Source organism: Falco punctatus (genome assembly GCF_963210335.1).
Source record: "Falco punctatus genome assembly, chromosome: 2".
NCBI lineage: Eukaryota > Metazoa > Chordata > Aves > Falconiformes > Falconidae > Falco > Falco punctatus.
The window spans coordinates 74,053,316-74,074,901 of NC_137581.1; the positions used below are offsets into that span (position 1 = coordinate 74,053,316).

Here is a 21,586-nt window from a genome sequence, read left to right on the forward strand (position 1 = left end):
TATAAAAATACTTGCATGTTTAAAAAAAAAAATATTAAAAGGAAAGGGATTACAGTATAACCTCTGAAAAAATTTCTGCCCCAGCAAGATGCTGCAAGCAGTTTTGACAGTGAGAAAGCTGGCTGGCATTCTGTGAAAGTGGATGGTGAAGGGACTTGAACAGCAAGGTGAAACCATGCACTGCTAAATTAATACACAAGTTTGCAAAACATAAGTAACCCAATTGCTGCCTGACAGATGTGGGACAGTTTAGGAAGAGCCATTGCTCTTTCTTTGGAGGTCCTGGCACAAGCAGGCATTTTGGAGCATGTGCTAGAGCTCACGCAGGAGCTCAGAGCCTCGGAGTCATACAGGAACATATTCAGTGGGCTTCTCTCTTCCAGCACACATGAGGCGATTTAAAGTAGGAGGCCCATCTCGCTGCCCTTATACATCCAGCACACAGACTGGTAGTGCTGGGAAGCTTCCAGGCAAATTGCTGGGAAGGTTTGGACCAGTTATATATCTGTCACTGAGGTTGGCCTTGTGGGCAAGAAATGTGCAGATCAATTAACACTAACACTGTGAAATGCCACAAGACACTTCAGATGTCTTTTGAAAGGTAGTACCAGGTCCACTGATGTTTATCCTGCTCCAATAACTGACGATACATTAGCAGAAGATAAGACATAGGGATATCTCACAGCTGATTTTGTGGTTATCCAGCCTCTGTTGTGAAGAAATTTGTGGTTATTAGTGGTGGAAAATTGTGGTTTAATCATGTCATACACAGGGAAAAAAAGGCAGATTTTAAGGGCCCCGGATGTTGCCTTTTCCTTAGGCACAGGAGCTCAGAAATCAGTATAAATCTAGCAGGTGGAATCGGAACCAGCTGAAGACAGCCTCCTACTCAGAGCTGGATGGAGTTGCAGCCCAGCAAAAGGATCCCCTATAGCTTTGTCTTGCTTGTGAGGGGAAACTTGTCTGGCACTGCCAGGTGGGTTTCGGCTCTTCGCTGTCAATGAGGGCCAAAGGTAGGTAAAAAGCTATAAAAACTACAGGAAAAACTTTGCCTTTGTCTGTCCCCAACACATATTCTGTAGCAGTTGTCTTTCCAAGCATGCAAGCAGTTGTTGAGATCTGAGAAGAATTAAAATGTGACCCCAGTATACGCAAACAAGCTGGAGAAGGAGATTTCAGACATGAGTCCCAAACACAGGACTGCCCATTCGACCTGCCTGTTTCCAAGGTATTTGGTACATCTTCCATTCTCAAGCTTTGCTTTCATTTTTTTCTTCTTCTTTCTGTTTGCCTCTTGAAAAAAAGTTACGTTTCTGACATCTGGCCATAGGGACGTGTTTTCAGCTGGTTTCTGCTGGCACAGAAGCACTCCAGGCTGTGGCTGAATTCTTATCTATCCAGCTGAAAATCTCATTAATAATCCACACCATCACTGTAAGGAAGATAAACTCACTGTCCATGCACTATATAAAGCTAAATTATCTTCTAAGAGGGATGGTGCTTCTGCGTATAGCCCATAGTGAATTGGTGGAAATAGCTTGTTGATACCAACCATGTACAAGCAGCAGCATTGTTACTGTAGTAGGTCAATATGAGAAAACCTGTTTCCTTAAATCAACCGCTCCCCCCCTTTCCTGAGAAATTAATAACTTCAAGAAATGAAAACATAATCCACTCAGCAGCTGAAGTAGCCTCAAACATTGTTAGTTCCGTCTTTCCTTTCATTGTATGAGATATTTTGCTGTATAAAATTGAAATAAATAACATGAGTCAACCTAACCTTTTCAAAGGTTAGTGTGGTTTGGTTCTGATAAACAGTCGGGTAAGTGTTGTGGTGAATTCACAGTGGCTACGCTTTATGCATTAATGGTAAATGGACAAGCTATTTTTACGCATTCTTTTATAGAAATACAAGAGAGAAAGCAATACATTAAAAAAAACCCGCAAACACAAACCCCAGCACATTGCTTAGAAAAATAACTCCCCTACCCCACATCAAATTTCAGTGTACGGTCTAATTCACCTGCAGTAATATTTCACATTCACTGAGAATCACAAGCCTTTGGTTAAACACAGAGATCATACAACTGGAAAGTAATTTTTGTTTAAAATTTATCCCTTGGTTTTACACAGTAGGACTAATTTCAGGCCATCCCCTGATTCTCAGTGTTGGGTTTGCTTCAGTGCCTTCTTGAGTAAACTCGTTTCTTTTAATACTTCCATTTCTTACCAGAAAATACTGAAGCAGGATGCACAATATAAGTATGGCTCAAGTTCTGTCACTGGAGCAATGTATTTTGAGGGAAGCCATTCAAAAATAATTTTTTTCTGTGTCTACTCACAGATCTCAGAGGTGCCTTTCTTCTGGGGATATCAAAGGCTAAAAAACGCTTTCCTGCCGTTGCAAATAGACCTTTACTCCCTCTAACCCATCCATCGGTCCACTTGACATCGACCTGGCTGACATGGTCCTGCCAGAGAATAAACTTTCCCTTCTGGTTTCCAAACTGTCACTGAGCAGCACCTTAGGGCGAAACACTTGCATGAATTTCTGGTAAAATTCTTTGGATGCAAAATAATAAATGAAGGGATCTATGCAGTTGTTGAGGCAACTGAGGCACAAGGTGAGCTTGTAGGCAGGGTACAAACTCCTGCCGTAAAAGAGGCGGATGATCATATGCACAAGTAGTATAAAGTTATTGGGAGCAAAGCAAGTGATGAACACCAGAAGGACTATCATCGCCAGGTATATGGATCTAGTCTTCTGCCTGTTACCGTATCTGTTTGATGTCTGAATAAGCTTCCGAATGGTGCCAATATAGCATCCGACTGTTAAAACAAAAGGGATCAGGAAGAGCACAACAAATAGCGTGAGGAGAAAGGCTACCCAGGCTGCGAAGTTGGGCAGCATTTCCCATTTGAGGACGTCAAAACAGGTTATAATCCCCAATTCTTTCACTTCGTAGGTCAGATCTGTGCTTTCTAGCGGGTAGAAAGCTAGTAGCAAGAAAATCCACATACCTAGGCAGGCAGCCAGGGCATACCTTTTTCTTCTCCACTTGATCAATTTCATGGGATGTACCACACCCATGTACCGCTCAATGCTGATACAGGTCATGGTCAGTATGGAAGAATACATGTTGGAGTAGAACATCACAGTCACAAGGCTGCAAAGAGTCTTGCCAAAGCTCCAGTGATTGCTTTGGATGTGATAAGAAATCTGGAAGGGAAAGCAGCTGGCCAGCATGAGATCCGTGATGCTCAGGTTGATCATGAAGATAACAGAAGGTGTTTTGGGCTTGATGTGCCAGCAGAGCACCCAAAGGGAGAACAAGTTGCCAGGGATACTGATCATAGCCACCAGTGTATACACAACTGGGAGGGTGATGGAGATAGCTTTATTCTGGAGCATTGCCAGTGTTTCAGCATCCAGGTGGGATCCGTTTTTACCCATTATTCACAAGGGGGTTGTTGATTCCTACAAGCCAGCTGGATCATATCATGGACACTTGGCTTAAAAACCTGGAAGACAAATGTCAAGACAGAAAAGCAGTATGTCAAAACAGAAATTAAGAATATAATTCTATTAAACAAACTAAGAAAAAACCCTATGTAGTTTGATAGATTATCTCTGAATGAACTGAATCCATTAAAATTCTCCTGAAAATTCTTCTCCTCCCTCCGAATCATGGTAGCGTTTTACTGATGTCACTTCTTCCTAGCTTTGAACAGCTACTTTTTCCCTGCTGAATGGCTTTCTGGTATTTTTTGCAGTCTATATGTTATCACACCTCCTATGTTATTGTAACATAAAGAAAATCACATATCAGAAATTGAAATTAAATTGTTGTCTGTGTGAAAACACTATTCCATAGGACACCCATAAGCTAAATCCATTCTGTCTACTCTAGATGCCATGACCTTGCTTCTTGTAATCCAGTCTTTTCTGACTCACCCCGCCTTCTCCCAACTATACAGTGATCCATTGCAAGTAAGGGCCGAATTTTTAATTTTTTTTTTTTTTCAACTGAGGAAATGAGAACATACAATCAATTGTTCTTGGTATATTCATGATATAAACAGGATATAAGGAAAACTCCATGTGTAATTGACAACCAGGGACAGATTGCAGTTGCTTGAACTGGTTTACAGGCTGAAGAGACCAGACTAAAGAAGTAGCAAGCCTTCTTCTAACAACAACAACAACAAAAAATAAAAAATATTGAGTTTCAATTTCTGCCAGATGTAAGTTATTAAAAAAAGTTCTGTTTGCAACTGTCTTTTTAGCATCACTTGTTGTCCTGGTTTCAGCTGGGATGGAGTTAACGTTCTTCTTAGTACAGTGCTGTGTTTTGGCTCTGATGTGAGAACAATATTGATAAGGCACTGATGTTTTTAGTTGTTGCTGAGTAATGTTTATACTAACTCAAGGATTTTTAGGTTTCTCAGACCCTGCCAGCCAGAGGGCTGGAGGGGCACAAGAGACTGGGAGGGGACACAGCCAGGACAGCTGACCTGAACCAGCCAAAGAGATACCCACACCATGGGACGTCCTGCTTGGTATATAAACCTGGCAGGTTAGCTGGGGCAGGGGGGTTGTTGCTCTGGGACTGGCTGGGCATCGGTCAGCGGGTGGTGAGCAGCTGTGCTGTGCACCACTTGTTTTTCTTTCTCCTTTTCCTTTGGATTTTATCCTTTCCCCCCACCTTTCCATTATAATAATAATAATTATTATTATTATTGCCATTATTATTGTTCTTACCTTTTTATTCTGTTTAAATTATTAAATTGTTCTTATCTCAACCCTTGAGTTTTACATTCCTTTCCAATTCTCCTCCCTACCTCTCTGGGTGAGGGGGAGTGAGCAAGCAGCTGTGTGGTGCTTTGATTGCTGTCTGGGGTTAAACCACGACACTTGTATTCTGCAAAATTAGTTTCAGTTTTTCAGTCTGCAAAGCAAACCCATGCTTTCACTGTCTGGCCTATAGAGATCTTTCTATGCAGATACAATAGCTTATGATTTACCTTGATGTTTTATACAGTGCAGCAGCAGCTAGCAGCTGCAAGCAAGAACTCATGCCTCAATGCATGCGTGCTTACTTCCATTAAGCTGCAAGTACAGGGTTGTAAAAATGAAGAAATGGCAATGGATGACAAGAAAGGCTGAGGACAGAGCAGCTGAGTTCTGTGAAGAGTGGTAGTAGAGGCTTGAAAAGGGCGCCAGGTGAAGCAGTCGATACTGTGGGCACATCTATGCTGTTTAATAAAAGGGAGTTCAGGCCCACTCCTACTTGTGGACTCTGATCATCTGCACTGTTTAATCCAAGCATCTTTTTGAAAGACACATCTGCTGTAGCAGGTTAGATTACAAAACGTAGGTGCCATTCAGCTGGTGTCACTTAACCTCAGATCCAGTTAAATAAGACCTTTAATTTAACTGTGTGGTCATAGCCTATGAGCAATATAACAGGTGAATCCCTCAGAGACGTCAGCCCTTGGTGCTGGATAACTCTAGCTGAAAATAACCATTATGATGAAAAATGTGATTTCTGACAGAGGCTCTTACCGAATAACTTGCTATATATAATAACTTCACAAAAATAACTGTCGGTGGTTCCTGAGACCTGGCAAAAGTGAAGTCTTTACTGAAGGAGTAGATAGATACTCAACTCTGAAAATAAATTGAGTGCAGATCCAGAAAAAGCACAGCTACACCAGCAAGAAGTTCAGTGAAGGCTTGTTTCTGTTGTTTCTTGATCTGATTGATTTGACATAGTGCTTCAAATAACAGCTAAAATATTCAGAAATCGGTAGAGTCAGTATTGAACAAGTAATGTTAACGGATGTTGCCAGTCTTTCAGGAGCTTCTAGCTGGGCTGTTGGAAGCCCAGAAAAAGGCACAAGAAAATAGGAATTGCAAAGAAGTCAGAGATATGTTCCTAATAAACTTATCCCACACATGACACAGAGCAAACGTGTTCCAAGTAATGAGCACATGGCATGATCAAAACTGCAAAAAAACCCTTAAGCAAATCTATTGCAGGTAAATGTCTTTTCTTGTTAATGAAGCTATATCAAGAATGAAACACACTTTTTAGTTTTCAGGGGAATTTGAAAAAGCACGTACTGACACAAAGCTCTTGGAAAAAAAACACCTTAATGCTATGTATTTATGACTTACCATAGTAAATACCTATTCATGAACTCTATTGCCTCAATAAGCCTGCTCAAGTGACACGCACCCCTTTGTGCCCAATAACCCTAAACTTCCCCAAATATAAATTTTTTATTTATATGGAAGTATCTACAGAGCTCTAATAATGAGCCTTTGCAAGTGGAAGTTATTTGCTGTCACAGGGTAAGGGAACTTAGCCCTAGACACTATTCCTACAGAAATTGTATGTACTTGGGAGGTAGGAGTATAGGTGAAAATTCCCATTAAATCTGTCACACTGGTCATAAAGCTGTTGAGTACCTCTGACATTCAGTTTTGTGTTGGGGCTAATCACAAACATATCTTCTTCTAAACTTGCTTTTCCTGAGAGCACATCCTGATAAGAAGGAGATGAAAAAATGCACACATAGATGCTGCAGTACGCAAAGCAGTGTCAGGATTCATGGCCTGGCTAAAGGCCAGTTTTATGCACTTGTGGAACACTACCATCAGTAAAACACAAATGCCTCCCAAACATAGGCAACTCCTGAACAGGGGTTGAAAGGCACCAGACTTCGTGGTTAAGATGCCTACAAGAGCTCTCCAAAAAGGACAGGTCCCCTTGGCACAGTTTTCAGCAAGGAAGATGTTCATCACAAGAAGCAAAAGAAGAATGAGGCTGTGGCTCCCTAGTGTCTTCTGCAGGGGAGGGAGGGGGCATGAAAAGCACTGTTGTTGCAAGTCATTTTTGAGGAGAAATAGCCTCTTGGAGAAATGTGGAGTACAGAAAATCCTCCTTCTAGCTTTGACTTTCCTTTTAACAAACCCTTCTGGGTCTCTTTTCCTGAATCCTTCTTCTGAGTCACCCTTACTTGTGAAGCTTTGCCTTTTAATGCCCAGATTAAGCTGCTGGAACCACGATGTAGCTTTTCAGCATACTTTACCTCTCCCTGTATTGCATCTATTTGGGTTTAGTTAACAGTCTATTCATATTTTCATCTTGTTCAGGGTAACTTTATGTCCTTCCTCTACTGCAACCACAGTCTCCATCTGTCATTTGTGGTTTAACTTGAAAAGGTCATAATTCAAGTAAGAAAGTAATCTTTATGAGGATTAAAATTACATTACACTTACATTTTATGAGTTGTTTCCTTTCAGGTTTTCAACACAATTCAAATCAGTGGGGCTTGCATGGATTCTCTGCAAGAGAAACTTTGCTGCAGGATAATTTTAAAATGTCAACCCTCAGCTAAGGTTTCATATGCATGATTTGTAAAAATACAGTTCTGTTACATAAATATCCCCATTAGAAAGACATTGTTTTGCTTTTATTTTGGGGAGAGATGTATTTAAACTACAAGAGACAAATGGATATACAGGTAGACTGAAACAAAAATGCAGTAAGGATGCTTCAAGTGAGAAGATCCAGTTTCATTGCCTTTTACATCAGTCCTCACGATTCTGATATAGAAAGAAAAATGTTAAACTTATCTGCTTGTCTCATTTTTAAAACATTTAGTGGATGGATGTATTTTAGTTTTATATTAGGAAGTAAGAGCACCTACAGCCTCTGGAATAACTTTCATTAAATCCGGGTAGGATTTTTTGCTTCCCTTTGTACTCACTGGCTCATGGCACTCTGTATGGAAAGCTCACCTGGAAACTCAGTAACACCAGGTTTTCATCCGAGCTGTAACTGTAAACAAAGGTGACAGCTGCTTAGTGTCTTTTTGACAGTAATGGTGGTTCCTGTCCCTTCAATTGACAGAAGATGACAAATTAAACATTAAAGGGTATAGTAAAAAACAAACAGTAAGCCATCAGAAGACAACTGTGTTATTTCTTTGCCATGGAAAAATAGCAGTAGAGATGTGTCTACTTTCATTTTAGGGGACTGCTAAGTAAAAACTGATGTGTTTCCTCTCTTGCATCTATTCTATTTCTCTTGTCAATGTCAAGTGCACCTGTGAAAAAGACTGAAAAGCCAAATGAAACCCAGAATTACCCTTTTATAAAAGGATTTGTCACTTGTGATTTGAGATAGAAAAATAAATCTCAAAACATATCATGCAGCAGAAAGCCTTACAAAACCTATTCTGTTTCATAATTTTTGGTTCACTACCTGTCAATGCACTATTTTGTGGAACAAAAAGGTCTTATTTCATAAATTCTTTGATAGTATTACACTTTTGGGAAGACACCCTTCCAGATGAAGAATGTAGGATGGCGTGTTTCAGATTACAGGAAAAACAAACTAAAATGCAATTTCAACTCAATTGCAAACATACTGAGAATGAAGCAAAATGAAAATATAGATTTTATTGTAAGCACTTAGCAAAATAATATTAACAGTTTTGAATCAACGCAAATGTGACTGAAGAATGTGATTTGTTTTTTTCTCAAAAGATGCATTTTTTGAAAATTTGTTTGTTTTTCACTTGCTCAGTTTAATACTATTACAAAGTAATAACCAGAGATAAAGGATCAGGATAGTTTATCTCTCTAAATGTAGCTAAAATTGGTGAAAACTTAGGGATCCTTAGTGTGCAGTGTTCCTGCTGGGGACCCAATCCCTCCTGCACTGTCTGAATTGCTAGTAAGATAAAAATATATCAGACAAGCACAGAAAACAGAAACTTAATCTCTATTGTAAACTGACTATGAGGAGAACAAGGAGCCAGGAGGGCAAGGAGCCGGGAACCAGTCATCTTGAGTTGTGGAAAAAGTGGCAAACACTTTGATATTCAAGTTGAGTAAGGGGTTTTAATATGAGGAACAAGAAGAAAAAGTGCCCTTTGTAACACATCTCAGTTATTGTTCCTAAAGCATCATTTGAGTGTTTCAGAGAAACACTTCTGCAAATGTTCAAGTTCGCCAAACTGAGGCATGTAAATGAGTGCATGTCCGATTGCATGTTCCTTAAAGCGAACATGGGCTTTACTGAAAGAGGGTGCAGGTTTTGTCTGGATGGTTCTTTCTCATCGTCGCAACAAACTTTCATGCAAATTTTATCTTCTAGGCTTACATCTCAAAAAGCCAAGGGTTTGGTTCACTCAGTCAAGATCTGAACCTAAGTCTTCTAAGAAACTTCTTTGTTATTGGGCCTTCCCTGTTCCTGCTAATTTCTTTTTTTTTTTTCCTTCTCTTTCTGTTTTGTTTTGAGTACTATGACTGCAAAGATCAGAAACTTATCACAAAGACATTATTTTGCACTAGGCTTTAGCTTACCTTCTTTTTAGATTAAATATATTTGGGAAATGAGACTTCTACCCTCTGTGCACTCATGTGTACAAGTATTTCTGAGCAAACGAACAAAACTGAAAACATCTAACTAGCTGCAATATTCCCGATCTTCTATGTCATTTAGCTTTTGAAAAAAAACCCAACTGTTCTTTATTTCTAATTTTTCAACAAAGATTATTCAGATAAAGGATGTAAGTAAACCATGTGTATGCCTAAACTGCAAAAGGTGGCATATTTTTCTTACAATGAAAGAATTACATTATAATCACTATATTAGGGAAAAACTCTTGTGGAGACGAAATTCAGTCTTTATCTTAGTACACCAAGTCAAAGTAAACCCTATGGTGGTTATAGCTCTGACCTCAAATAGTTAGGGTAAGGTAAAACAAGAGTGACTTTTCTCCACAAGGATTTCACATTGAAAGGTAAAAAAACCCTCTATTTTTTCATAAATAAAATATAGAAGCATTACCAGCTGTAGTGTAGCGGAGGGGTACATGACTGTTGAGCTAGTTAGCTATATCAACCTAGATGAAAGCAGCTGTATTCAAAGGTGAAGAAAACTAACCCTATAATTTCTGCCTAATAGAGTGCTTCTCTTCTCCATCTTGAGGGACTGCAGTTGCCAAGATTCAACCAAAGAAGCCTTACTAAGTGTAAAATCTGAATATATAGGTGAAAGGCAAAGAAAAATCGCAAGAAAGTGCTATACCAATTCTTCAGAACTAACTGAGTAGTAAAATTAACTTTACATAGCTACCATTACATTTCCTGTGTGTGTCCCAGACTATGCAGTTTTGCTGACAGTTGAATTGTAGTTCACTTGAACCTTCACCTTTGTTAACCGTAAATTAGCGAAGTCAGGATTATGTGCTGGTGTTAGCGATGTTCACCCTAATTTGGATAAGGTTTGCATAAACACAGCCACAATCATCTGTGTCAATAACCCAGTTCAGAGTGAAACTAGTCAATGTAGTCTTTAAAAAGTTAATTTCTGCAGTATTCAGGTCTATGGAAATAATAAGGCTGTGGGCCAGTATTGAAAAAAAAACCCCCAGCATCTGAAGTGTGATTCTATGACTTTAAGTGCTAGTTGCACTACAAAATGAAGCAGCCTGCCATTTTCTTTATTGGTGTGCAAGGCAGTCAGCTTTTTAAAATTCTGTGAGCAAAACCTGAAGTCAATGGAAGCCCAGCTTGTGTAACTCCGATGATAGATTTTCTAGGCTGGTTTAAATTTCAGTCAGAGTAAGCATCCTAAACTGGATTTAAAGAGGTTCCAGTTTATGAGCTAGTAGCTAGAATATAGTATATATGTTGGTCTTTCCTACATACACAGGGTTTATAAGTTTAATTTTTTCAAGCCTGATATTTTTAAAAGGATTAGCAAAGCTAAGGCAACCCCTTTTAAAAATTCAACATAACAGGTCAGGAATTCACTCTACAGGACTCTAGGCTGCTCTGTGGTCACTGCCCATGTGAATGTTTGTATTTCCCAACAGCATAAGGTAACTTACCTCTTGGTGAAATAAAAGCATGCATGCAAGCAATTACTGAAATATTACTCGTGCCTGGCAGGGAACCTTGATTTCATTAGACCACAGTTTTTGTCATATGGTGTCTGGCCATGGACAACCAACTTCAAAAGCTCCTTTTAACCACTCTGGCAGACATCCTGAGTAGTGTGGAGTTGTCCTGCACCAGGGGGCCCTCTTGCAGGTGGCTTGTCCTTGAGTTATGGCAAGATGGTGAAGATTTATGGTTTTACAGAACTTTGACCACAGAAAGTGCCAGACCAAGTCTAAATTTAAATACACACAAAGTGATTTCCTTTATAACTTTAAATCTTTCTAATGTTGCCTATGTCCAGGATTGACAGACAATGGTGCCCAGCACACAATTACTTCCTGCTACAAGTAATTGCCTCACATAGCTGTTGTGAAAGTCAGAGGAAAAAGAGTTGTCCATCATTTCCCTTCTGACCTCATATGCCAGGAAAAGAAGTAGCAGTTTGTTGGCGCAAGGTCTTTGTGGTAGGCAATATGACAGATGCCCAAAACAGAATCTCTCAATCTTCAGAAAACTTGATGGTCTTGTACTGAATCTGTATGGTCTGACTGGCATTTTACAGCAAATATATATATACACACACACACATAAACAACATACGCATGTGTGTGTATATATATGTATTCTATTTGAAATCTGTACTTTCTATCTTTTAATTTCTCTTATCTGTGAAACTCTTTTTGAATGTTTCCTCTCCTGTTCAGTCCACAAAGGAATTGAGGTAGAGCTGCATGCATGTTTTTGAAGATTATCTTTAGAGATTAAAAAGAAGAAGAAAAAAAAATATCTCACACATTGCTTTTTTTTTTGCACTTGTGCTATGAATATGACAGTCTGTAGCTGTTGATTGATTTAACATATGGTGGAGTCCATAAACAGGACAGTCCACCAAGTTCTGCAGGTCGCTGAAAGGATAATTTGGCATGGTATTTGGGAAATATTTTGAGCAACAAGCGTAGGGGAATTCTAACAGTCATGTAATGTACTGGGGCCAGAAATTGGAAACGGTATTGTTAGGGGTGAATCAAAGAACGTGGCTGCGCATGTAGGCCTTCTTCCACAACCTCCACTAGCTGGTCTCAGTATGTACAAACCCTCTTACTACCTCCTAGAGAAATAAACACATTCCAAAACATCTGTGTTGGATCTGTAATAACTAGTGACTTGTAAATACAGGATGAATTATTGTTCCTCTTGTAAAGTAAGATCTATATGAATATGCAACACTTCTTCCAGAGCAGTAGCATTGAACAGCAGGATTTGGGTATAGCTGGCACCTTTCTTGCCTGTTTTTTGCTACAGCCATGGATTCAGCATCCATAGAAATCTGTCTATATTAGGGTGAGCTGGAAAGTGTAGATGCCACTGGCTGTACTGGGCAGATCTCCAGTGACTGTAACAAGCTCATACGTAGTCACTTCCATTGTAAGTGCAGGTGTTTGAAGATGAATCCAGCTCAATTTAAACATCCTGTTGATTCAGATCCTGGTTTCCTGGAGGCCTGTAATTGCTTGGATTCTGTCAAAATCTGAACTAGTCCACTAAAACGTCATTGTCCCCTTTCACACTTGCACCACTCAGCTGCCCCTTTAAAATGACCAGCTCCCACATGAAAATGAATTGGCACAGAATAGGACCAATTGCATGATTTTACCTGTACTCATCTTCTTCCAGCTGTTTGTCAAAACCTACAGTCAGTTTTACTGCAGGTCATAAAACTGTGTAGCAAAGATGCCACAGCTGGGATTCAGAATAAAAATGGTTTTGCCTTCTGCTGGTCCTGCCGCTGCGCTTGTGTATCATTTAGCCTTTACTGATGGCCCACCTACAGGACCAACGGCTCTGCTTTCTCCCCAGATGCCTTCAATGTACTGGTGGCAAACTCCTGGCAGACTGGGCATTCTCGGGTTTACGCATCAGATAGAAGTGATTCCCACATCAATACTAGTGAACAGTCTTGGCTGAAGAATACATGAGCCCAGGGGCTCTGTAGGAGCTAAACTGATGTGCACTCGGCAGCTTTCTTGCCTATCTGATTCTCCACTCCTGAAAGGGCAAGAAGAGCTAGATGTACAGAAAGGATGAGCCTTGCTTCCTGTCAAACCGTGCCTCTTACTGGAAGTATTTGATACAACAAATGAGCTGCTGGAAGCTTTTTTGTATGGCTGGAACTGATGTTGTGTCCACTCATTCCCCTGGACCCCTTGTCAATACTTGCTGAAAATAGGTGACAACATGTATTTCATCAGGAGTTCTGTGCCTGGGCTGCCAAAGGACCAGTAGGCAGCAATGTATGCAATCCATGGCAGAGGGAAACATGTGAGCTCTGTGCTTGTCTCTTTGTTCCCTAGCACTATGGACAATGCTTTCCAGCCTCGCCTGAAGGAAAGACTGGTTGGGGCTCACCTTGGGTGACCTCCGTGAGAATTCTTGCGCTGTCACAACTCCTACCTTTGCACAGCTTCTCTTACTGCTTATTGTCACAGCTCAGAGTGCGAACCCTGAATTGTATCTGTACTACTGACCTGTGTATCACTGTATTTTTCCTGAGTGATGTTCAGTTGCCTGTGTATATGGTCTTACAAGTGGTTGTGATTCTCTGCTAGAGAAAGTTTCTTCATGTTTTCAACATTGTCACCAGCAGTCAATAGTATTCAAAGCTACAATCACAGGGAACCCTGGATGATTCTGCCTTTTAATTATAGTAATATGATCAGGCCATGTGTCACTAGGACAGCCATGTGTCTCCTGCATATGTCTTGAGAGGAGCAACTTAGGGCACATGCAGTACCACCATGAGGCCCAGATGGTATGACCAGGATTCACTTATCTTGGGATCAGTCCTGCAGGTCTGGTGTTCATGCAACTCTCAGTGAAGCCTGAGGCAGGTGTGTACTGTGCCCACAGCACCTCAGAGCTCTTTTCTCAGGAGATAGAAGCCAGCTCACCCAGTCCAAGCTCACGCAAACTCACTTGTTCACATGCTGAAAGAACTGAAAGCTGGCTTCTCTGCAAAAGCTCATGGCTTATGTTGGGCATTGATAACTGCAGCTGCGGTAGCTAACTACAGGAGCAGATACACTGTATGACCTAGTTTTAAAAACAGAGTTATATATGCACACAAAGGAAAAAGAAAGAGGCAACAATTAATTCCCCCCCCCCCCCCCTTCCCCAACTTATCAGTTAAGTTTTTTCCTGACTTCTCTTCAGTTTGGCAATTTGATACCAGCTACAGCTATGACTGGTAACATACAAGAAATGAAGATTTTAAAATGGGAAAAAAAGAAAAAGGTTTCTAACAAAAGTTTCACCTCTTGTTCAGTTTCTTTGTGACTACTTAAGCTATCACACTACTACAAAGAGATACAACAGGAATAGCACCCTGAAACCACATCTGCTGTTGTTTCATTCGGCTGAAGGTCCCTGAGTGCAGGTGAGGCAGCAGGTCTCCAGCTGAACCACACTGCAAATGCCCTCATGTTCAGGCACTGGTCTTCCTTTCAAGTCCTTACTGTGGTTAGTTAACTTAAATGCATAAATAAGACAAAAATGGGATTCTATCCATGTCTAACATAGTCTTTCTGCATTGAGATGTATTTAAGAGCCCTAATTATAGTCAAGATATATGTTGATATATTTTCATATGAATGCTACCTGTGAAATAATCACAGGCAGAAATCAAACATATTCTGCATCTGGTTTTGTTGGAGGAGCCAGTCTCTGCTCTTAGGAGCCCACAATGCATTGCAATAGCTTATTTGCTTTACTTGAATTCCTCTTTATTGCTATCAGAAGGCCCTGAGATACCTGGATCACCACTGCTCTGCAAATCATTACTGGCATCTTGCTATCTTGAGAAAAACTAATGAAAAATCTGTGCTTTAAAGAATGTTATTTATTGACCTGTACACTAAAATTAGTGTTTAACTATAATTTTTATGACCTTGGCATTTAGCTCCAACTTAATAGAGCTAATTCTGGGTGCTCCATTTGTAAACGGTCTGTATCTCACAATCTCTTCTACTACCTACAGAGGTATTCTGCTATTTTTAAGCATATGGGCAAGCAAACACATTCTTGCAACATAATCAAAGGTGTGAATCTGTGTTTCATTAGCCACTTTATGTATTTGATCTCACCCATACAGTGGAAGGACACTGTTTACCCCTCTGGGATAAAGTTTTGCAAAACGGCTCCAAGTTACCATGTGGAAAAGTGCATTCATTACCATACCACAGGACATACTACACTACAGCCAATATACTACCAACCACTTTGTCTCTGCCATGAATTGCCTGCTTGCCCACATGCTTAAGGTAAATAAACACAGCTGAGATATTTTAAATAGTGACCACATGCAAGCAGCACAGGCCAGTATGGGGTGAAAGTGGCCTTAGTGTGATTCTGATGCAGGCAGCACTTCAGGAAATACCTATAAACCCCATAATCAACCCCCCAGGTTCTAGAATTTTGTTCTTTTTTATCAGATGATATTTCAGCCTGTGTTACTGATTCATCATATATATATATATATGTATGTGTGCCTATATATGTGCACAATATTATATATCTTACAGTATTATATTGTATAATCATATATAGTAATATATGAAATTATTTTCTTGTTTCATATTATATCTACAATTGATAACATTCTTCTGGTTTCAAACTTTTTTCATGACTACAAGTGAAATTTCAGCTGTTTAGCTATTAAGTGTTAGTAAGATAAACCTTTAAATGAAAGGAAAGAATCCTACAGTAGAGGACCTCCAAGTCCTAATGTAAAAAGTGATCAGACTAACTTTAAAGTTTGAGTTTCACTAGGCCCAAAACACTATAGAAAAAAAACATGGGCTCCAGAGCTCATCCAGTCTTAAAGAGAATTTCCTTTTAAGGTTAACACCTAAAATTCAACCACCTGGAAAAATAGACTAAGCCTGTGAAATGCAGCGACAAGGACAATTACACAAAAATGCATTAGTTTTTTAAAAATTTGCTTAGCTTAACTCCAAGACTGGAGAACTTAGAACTTTTAAAGTTTTATCATAAAACAAATCCACATAATTTAAATGCAAGCTTTAGGTGATTCCAAATATAGCTATATTCACAAGGTTTGGTGTGACTCAGTCTCCAAGTGAGGTGCCACACACTGTGGCAGCTGATTGATTGCCCTAAATTACTCTTCTCCCAGCTGTGGATCAAACTATTGAGTTTCAGCTGAGGTCTAGCTGAGGCTGGGGGTCTAACCTCAAGCAAAACATATGGCCCTGTCAGAGAAAGGAGGGGGTCGCTCTCAAACTGAGCTCTCAAACTGAGTCTACAGGACAAATCCGAACTTGACTGTGGTAAAAATTCAGGTGTGGGGAAAAACCCCCACAACGTGCTTACCCTCTGGCACTTGAAAATCACAAAACACTATTCCCTTCACCCAAATAGTTTAAAAGGAATAGGAAATTAAAACCGTCCTGTTCCACTAAAACCTACCAACACAGTAAAACGAATACAATAATCTGGCAGGAAAGAAATACGCTAAAGAACATAAGAATGCAAGCACACCATAAAGAAGCAGTCCCACCACGGACGAGTAGTCCCTGACTTTCTGAGGAGAACAGACACTTACTGACAGAGAATGGCAAGCTGGAAAACAAGCTCCTACAGACGGTGGTCCTTTAGTGGCACAGATTAAAATGTCACCTGGTAAAAAAGAGAAATTCCAGCCCGCGGGGAGCTGGTTAAGGGCTTTACAGGTATTTTGGTCTGTCTGAAAACTGCTTGTTGTAGATAAAGACTGTGAAAGTCATGGAATACCTAAAGACAGACTCTGAGGTAGTTTTGAAGACTGATACGATTATCATAGAACCACAGAATGAGTTGGGTTGGAAGGGACCTTAAAGATCATCTAATTCCACACACACACCCCACCATGGGCAGGGGCACCTTCCACTTGACCAGGTTGCTCAAAGCCCCATCCAGCCTCGCCTTGAACATGTCCAGGGATGGGGCATCCACAGCTACTCTGAGGAATTTGTTGCAGTGTCTCATCACTGTCACAGTAAAGAATTATGCTCTGATAAGACACTAATAACAATAGAGCAGTAGGAGACAGCTCTCTGGTGGCAGAATTTGGGTTCTTAGGAGCCCTAGCAACATCTAAGTGATGTAGTCTGAAATATTATGGCACTTCTGCATCTTCAGTATGTAACCTGAAAATAGATGCATAGGAAAATTATATAAATGTACTAATAATACATGTTTGGTGCAGATGGCATGTATTCAGGAAAATGTAGTTCGACCTAAACTAAAACAGGGCAAGGCTTTTGTTACTAAATGTTAAGGTTATAGTTTTTAAAATAAAGACTAGAGAAAGCCAGCTGGCACAGAAAAGCATATAGTTCTGGATGACGCATACTTAGGGGTGGGAATGTTATTAAATCCTCTGTATTCTTAGAAAAAAGGACAAGAAAAGGTATTAAGTCCAGGAAGGAACCAGACACACAGTTTCTATGTGTGAAGTGTATGAAGCAGATCCCGTAAACGAGTCAGCCAGAAAAAAAAACAAACCACCACCACAGATATTTGTGTCTCTACAGATACATAAAAAGTGCAAAAATGTTGAGGCTGATTGCACTGGTTTTCAGCTTGGAATCTGACCTAATTTAGGCATCTGAGAAGTCTGATGAAAGAAAGTAACTGCTGGAAATTATATGGCCAGGGCACATGCTGATACAGCCCTGCCAAAACAGGCCGTGTCACTGAAGGATCGGAACTATTGTATTACAGGAAGCTTTGTGTTACATCCAGTAAACAATTCGGCTTCATCAACAAATGAGACCCAATTTCCACGGGCTGAAGGCTGTAGCTGAAGGACTGTATCATCGATCACATGATGAGGATGGTAACTGTGGCAGCGATGTGCTTGGGATAGAAAACCAGCAGTAAGAGCAAACAATACAGAAATAACAAAACTCTTCAAGTACCCTAAACAAACTGGGCAAATGCACGGAGGTGTGACATGTGTGCTCAGGCATGACGCATGTGACTCCTCGTGGAAACCACCTGTCCAAAATGCAGAGGGGAGCTCCTCGCAAGCAGCAGCTCTTGACTCAGGCCTTTGTCATGCGGAGCCTCGGCAGCAGCAGAGGCACCGACCTGGGGTCTCCTGCTCCCCCATCAGGGCACCTAAGAGCTTTGGCCTGTAGCCTATTGCAAATAAATTTCTATAATTTCTGCCACTTAATTAAACAAATATAGTCTACATCTGTGTGTGAGGTTTGACCCTGCCTGTGTTTAGTGGGTATGTTTAAGGAGACAGAGCTTCTACTTTGCTTTTTTTCCTGGATCCTTAAAATGCTCAGCTGGAAAATACACACCAGGTTGTCCTGGCCATTGCTTTGGGCCATTGGAACAAGCAGTGGTGGATAACGGCAAAGCCCAGCAGAGAAGGGAGCCTACTGATTAGCCTGGCCCTTTGCTACACAGGTACAGAATTAGGTCTTGGAGAAATACCAAAGGAAATTCTAATATCACTAAAGAATCCCTTTTCTTCTTAAAAACATCTTCTCTTATCCCCAGAAAAGCAGATGCTCTGGCTGAAGGTAGAGAGGGCCCTCAGATGGTACTCCAAGCGTTGCTTGGGAATAATAACCCACATGCTCTTGTGCCTGTTCTCTGCTGGGGAGGCCGGCTGGCTGGAGACATCCTCTGCCCGCGCTACCAGGCTTCCTCAGCAGGGTGATGGCATGCAGCCTGCCTGCTGCAATGGTCCTGGCTGCTGAACCGTTCCTGGGAACCCGTGGGGAGAAGTCAGGTAACGTAAACCAAGTCTGCATCAGGGGGTCTTCTTGTGAACTAACTGTGCAAAGAAGCACATTCCAGCAGCCAAAAACCTTCCCTAAAGCTGACTAATCTATTAGCATCGATGTAAGGTAAAAATATAACCTGTTGGTCCCAAAGAAATGCATAATACATGAAAATGTTTGATGAGAAATGAGACTTGATAGAAAATGACAGGCTTGAAACTGGGGCTCTCATGACGGCTTCCCTATTAAAAGGTTTTGGTTCCCTTTTTCACTCTCTTCTAGTGCCATAGATTTCAAAGGAGAATTGCCGCTGGTAGCTCCTTCACTGGCAGGCACCGGATGCTTTGGCAGTGGCTGAAATGTGATTGCAGCCCCCACAGCAGCCAGCTTCTCTTCTGAAACCCCAAGGATGCCCTCAGCTTCCCAGGAGCAGAGGTGGGACGGTGCTTTTGGAAACACAACATGCACCCTTGCCCGCTATGAAGGATCAGCACCAACTACTTTCTCACTTCTCTTTCTGAGGATAGTGGAGGTTATTTAATTTTTGCTACTGCTTAGTTCCCATCTCTGTTTTGGAACCCATGGTATGTGCTTGCTCATGGGAAGTTCAGGGGCTTGGGGCCATCTCAGGGTTTTCCCACAGACCTGCCAAGCCTGCGATCTCCCCAGCTGGCTGAAGTCACCTGGGGCTGGGGCATAGTTTCTGCACATGTAGGCAGCTGCCAGCCTGCCTTTCCGTGTGGCACCAGCCCGGCACTGGAGAGGTTTGGTGGGGCTTGCAAGATGGAGTTGCCGATGCCTGTGATAGTCACGTAGCATTACGGCCCACAGTGGGTTTAATGTGGTTTGGCAAGCAAATGATGGAAAAGGCCAGTGTTTTGAAACTCATTCAGAGAACTGAAGGAAACAGGTCCAAGTCCTTTTTATTTTAAGGTCTCAGCAAGCCTTTTATAAAAACATACGGGCAATGCAAATTCCCAGAGAGCAGCTTTAGTATCCTTTCCTTTTCTGCGTGTGTTTTTCTTTCTCTTGCTCTGCTGCATTGCCATACACATAAATGGAGAAGGGGAGAGGAAGAAAAAGAAAGCAGAATTTTAAGCTTTAAAATAAATCCATTTTCTGGAGGATTGGAATTTAGTAAAGGTTGTGTATTATATTTTCATAAAAGACCCTGGAAAAGCAAAATAGATTCTCACCACCCCTTCTACAACCAGCCAGCCAGCCATGCAGGTGAGCAAAGCTGGAGAGCTCTAAGATCTTAGATAGCAAAGATAAGAGCGCAGTGATAAAATACATTTCATCACATGATATGGGGAAAGTTTTGTACAAGTTAGGACTAGCTGCTAAGTGTAGGTTCCTCTTTCAATTCTCTGAAACTCTTTAAAAAAACCTACACACACACACAAAAAAAAAAATTCAAAAGCGGTTTCCTCAGTTCAAAACTCTCACCACTCCCACACCATCTCAATAGAAGTTACCTCTAAGACATGCTATAAACTACATATAAAAATTACTTGTGTTTGCACCGCATAGACTGATAGTTTTTAAAGCGTTCTGTCACATCATGTTATAAACTACCATACACAAACTCCAAGACTTGTTATTTAGTTTTCTTTACCTGTTGCTTTCCTGTAAAAGGAATCTATCATTTTTTTTACCAAGACTAGTAAAAAGAGAAGACACCTAGCAATTCATCAGCTAAAACCTATCCTTTTTTTTTGAAGGTTATACAATCACAACAGGAAATATTTTGAAATGGTCACACTAATCACAAGACAGACTACTTTTTAGGCTGAACATGTGTTTATACCAGTCTCCTATTTTTAGGTCACATCACATGCCAACTCCTTGCCATTACCATTTGTATTTTAATTATAGATTAAATAATAACTTTCACAGTCTTCAAGAATAATAGGATCATACCTCATTCTTGCTTTGTTCTTACTTGCTATACTCAAATTTATAATCTGACAGAAGCAAAGAGCGAGAACTAGCTAGTTTACATTTACTTAAATGTCTGGCTTTTGTTTGCCCTGCAGTTACTGACCATTTTTTCTTGTTTCTTTAAGCAGCTGCAGCAAAACAATATTTGGGGAAGATGCTAATTTTGGCCTAAGTACTCAAAAGGAATCAGACATCCAAATATTTTGGAGGAGTCAGTCCTTAGTAGCAGCATTCCTGATTGGTTTCCATGCACCTTTCTGCAAAAGCAAAAGCAAAAGTAAGCTGGTCTCCTGCTGCCAAAACTGTCCATGAAAAAGTAGAAACAATACTTCGACCAGATCAGTATGTCAGTGACCTCTCTGCAATGGCACAATAAGGAAAACACTATGACTTTCTAGATTAGAGTAAGGATCTACCTTATTGAACATCCCTGTGTAAAAGGATGGCTCTGGCACTCCAAAAGCACTTCCAAAGTGCTGGGAAGAAGTAGGCTGAGGACAACACCCACAACGAGTTTCATCATTATATTTCCTGCAGAAAGCCATGTCAATAAGGAGATGAAAATGTTATCATCTTCTCTGTATCTTTTTGTAAAAATGCCTCCTTGCAATAACAAGCAGTAGATGATTAAGAAGTGAGATGCTTCTGAGAGATGACAAGACTGTAGGTGTGTCCTTGGGGTTGATAATCAGATTGCCTTCAGTTCCAGTGCTGTTTCATGTGCTCAGTGCCTTTTAAAATATCATTTTTCTACTCTGATTTAATTTATCATTTTTTTTTAATACTAGTAATATATTTGCACTGCTCAGTTACCTCACTGGTGATGGTTTAAGAAATATTAGATGCTCCAAGTATTACAAGGAGAACAAGGGGCTTT

At 40.6% G+C, this 21,586-nt stretch overlaps 1 protein-coding gene across 11 annotated transcripts in view; it reads right to left on the bottom strand.

Moving 5' to 3' along the window:
- Positions 1–24: 24 nt before the first annotated feature.
- The window catches only part of P2RY8 (P2Y receptor family member 8), a 35,908-nt gene continuing 14,346 nt past the window's right edge, over positions 25–21,586 (bottom strand). For 8 of the 11 annotated variants that reach the window (XM_080375363.1, XM_080375360.1, XM_080375361.1 and 5 more), the window contains one exon: positions 25–3,522. In XM_080375363.1, coding sequence (XP_080231489.1) covers positions 2,381–3,454 — 1,074 coding nt within the window. In that variant the 5' untranslated portion in view covers positions 3,455–3,522 and the 3' untranslated portion in view covers positions 25–2,380. Of the gene's footprint in view, positions 3,523–7,288; positions 7,355–9,276; positions 19,803–21,586 lie in introns of those variants that run through there. The other 3 variants (XM_080375364.1, XM_080375362.1, XR_013926007.1) reach the window with 2 other exon arrangements.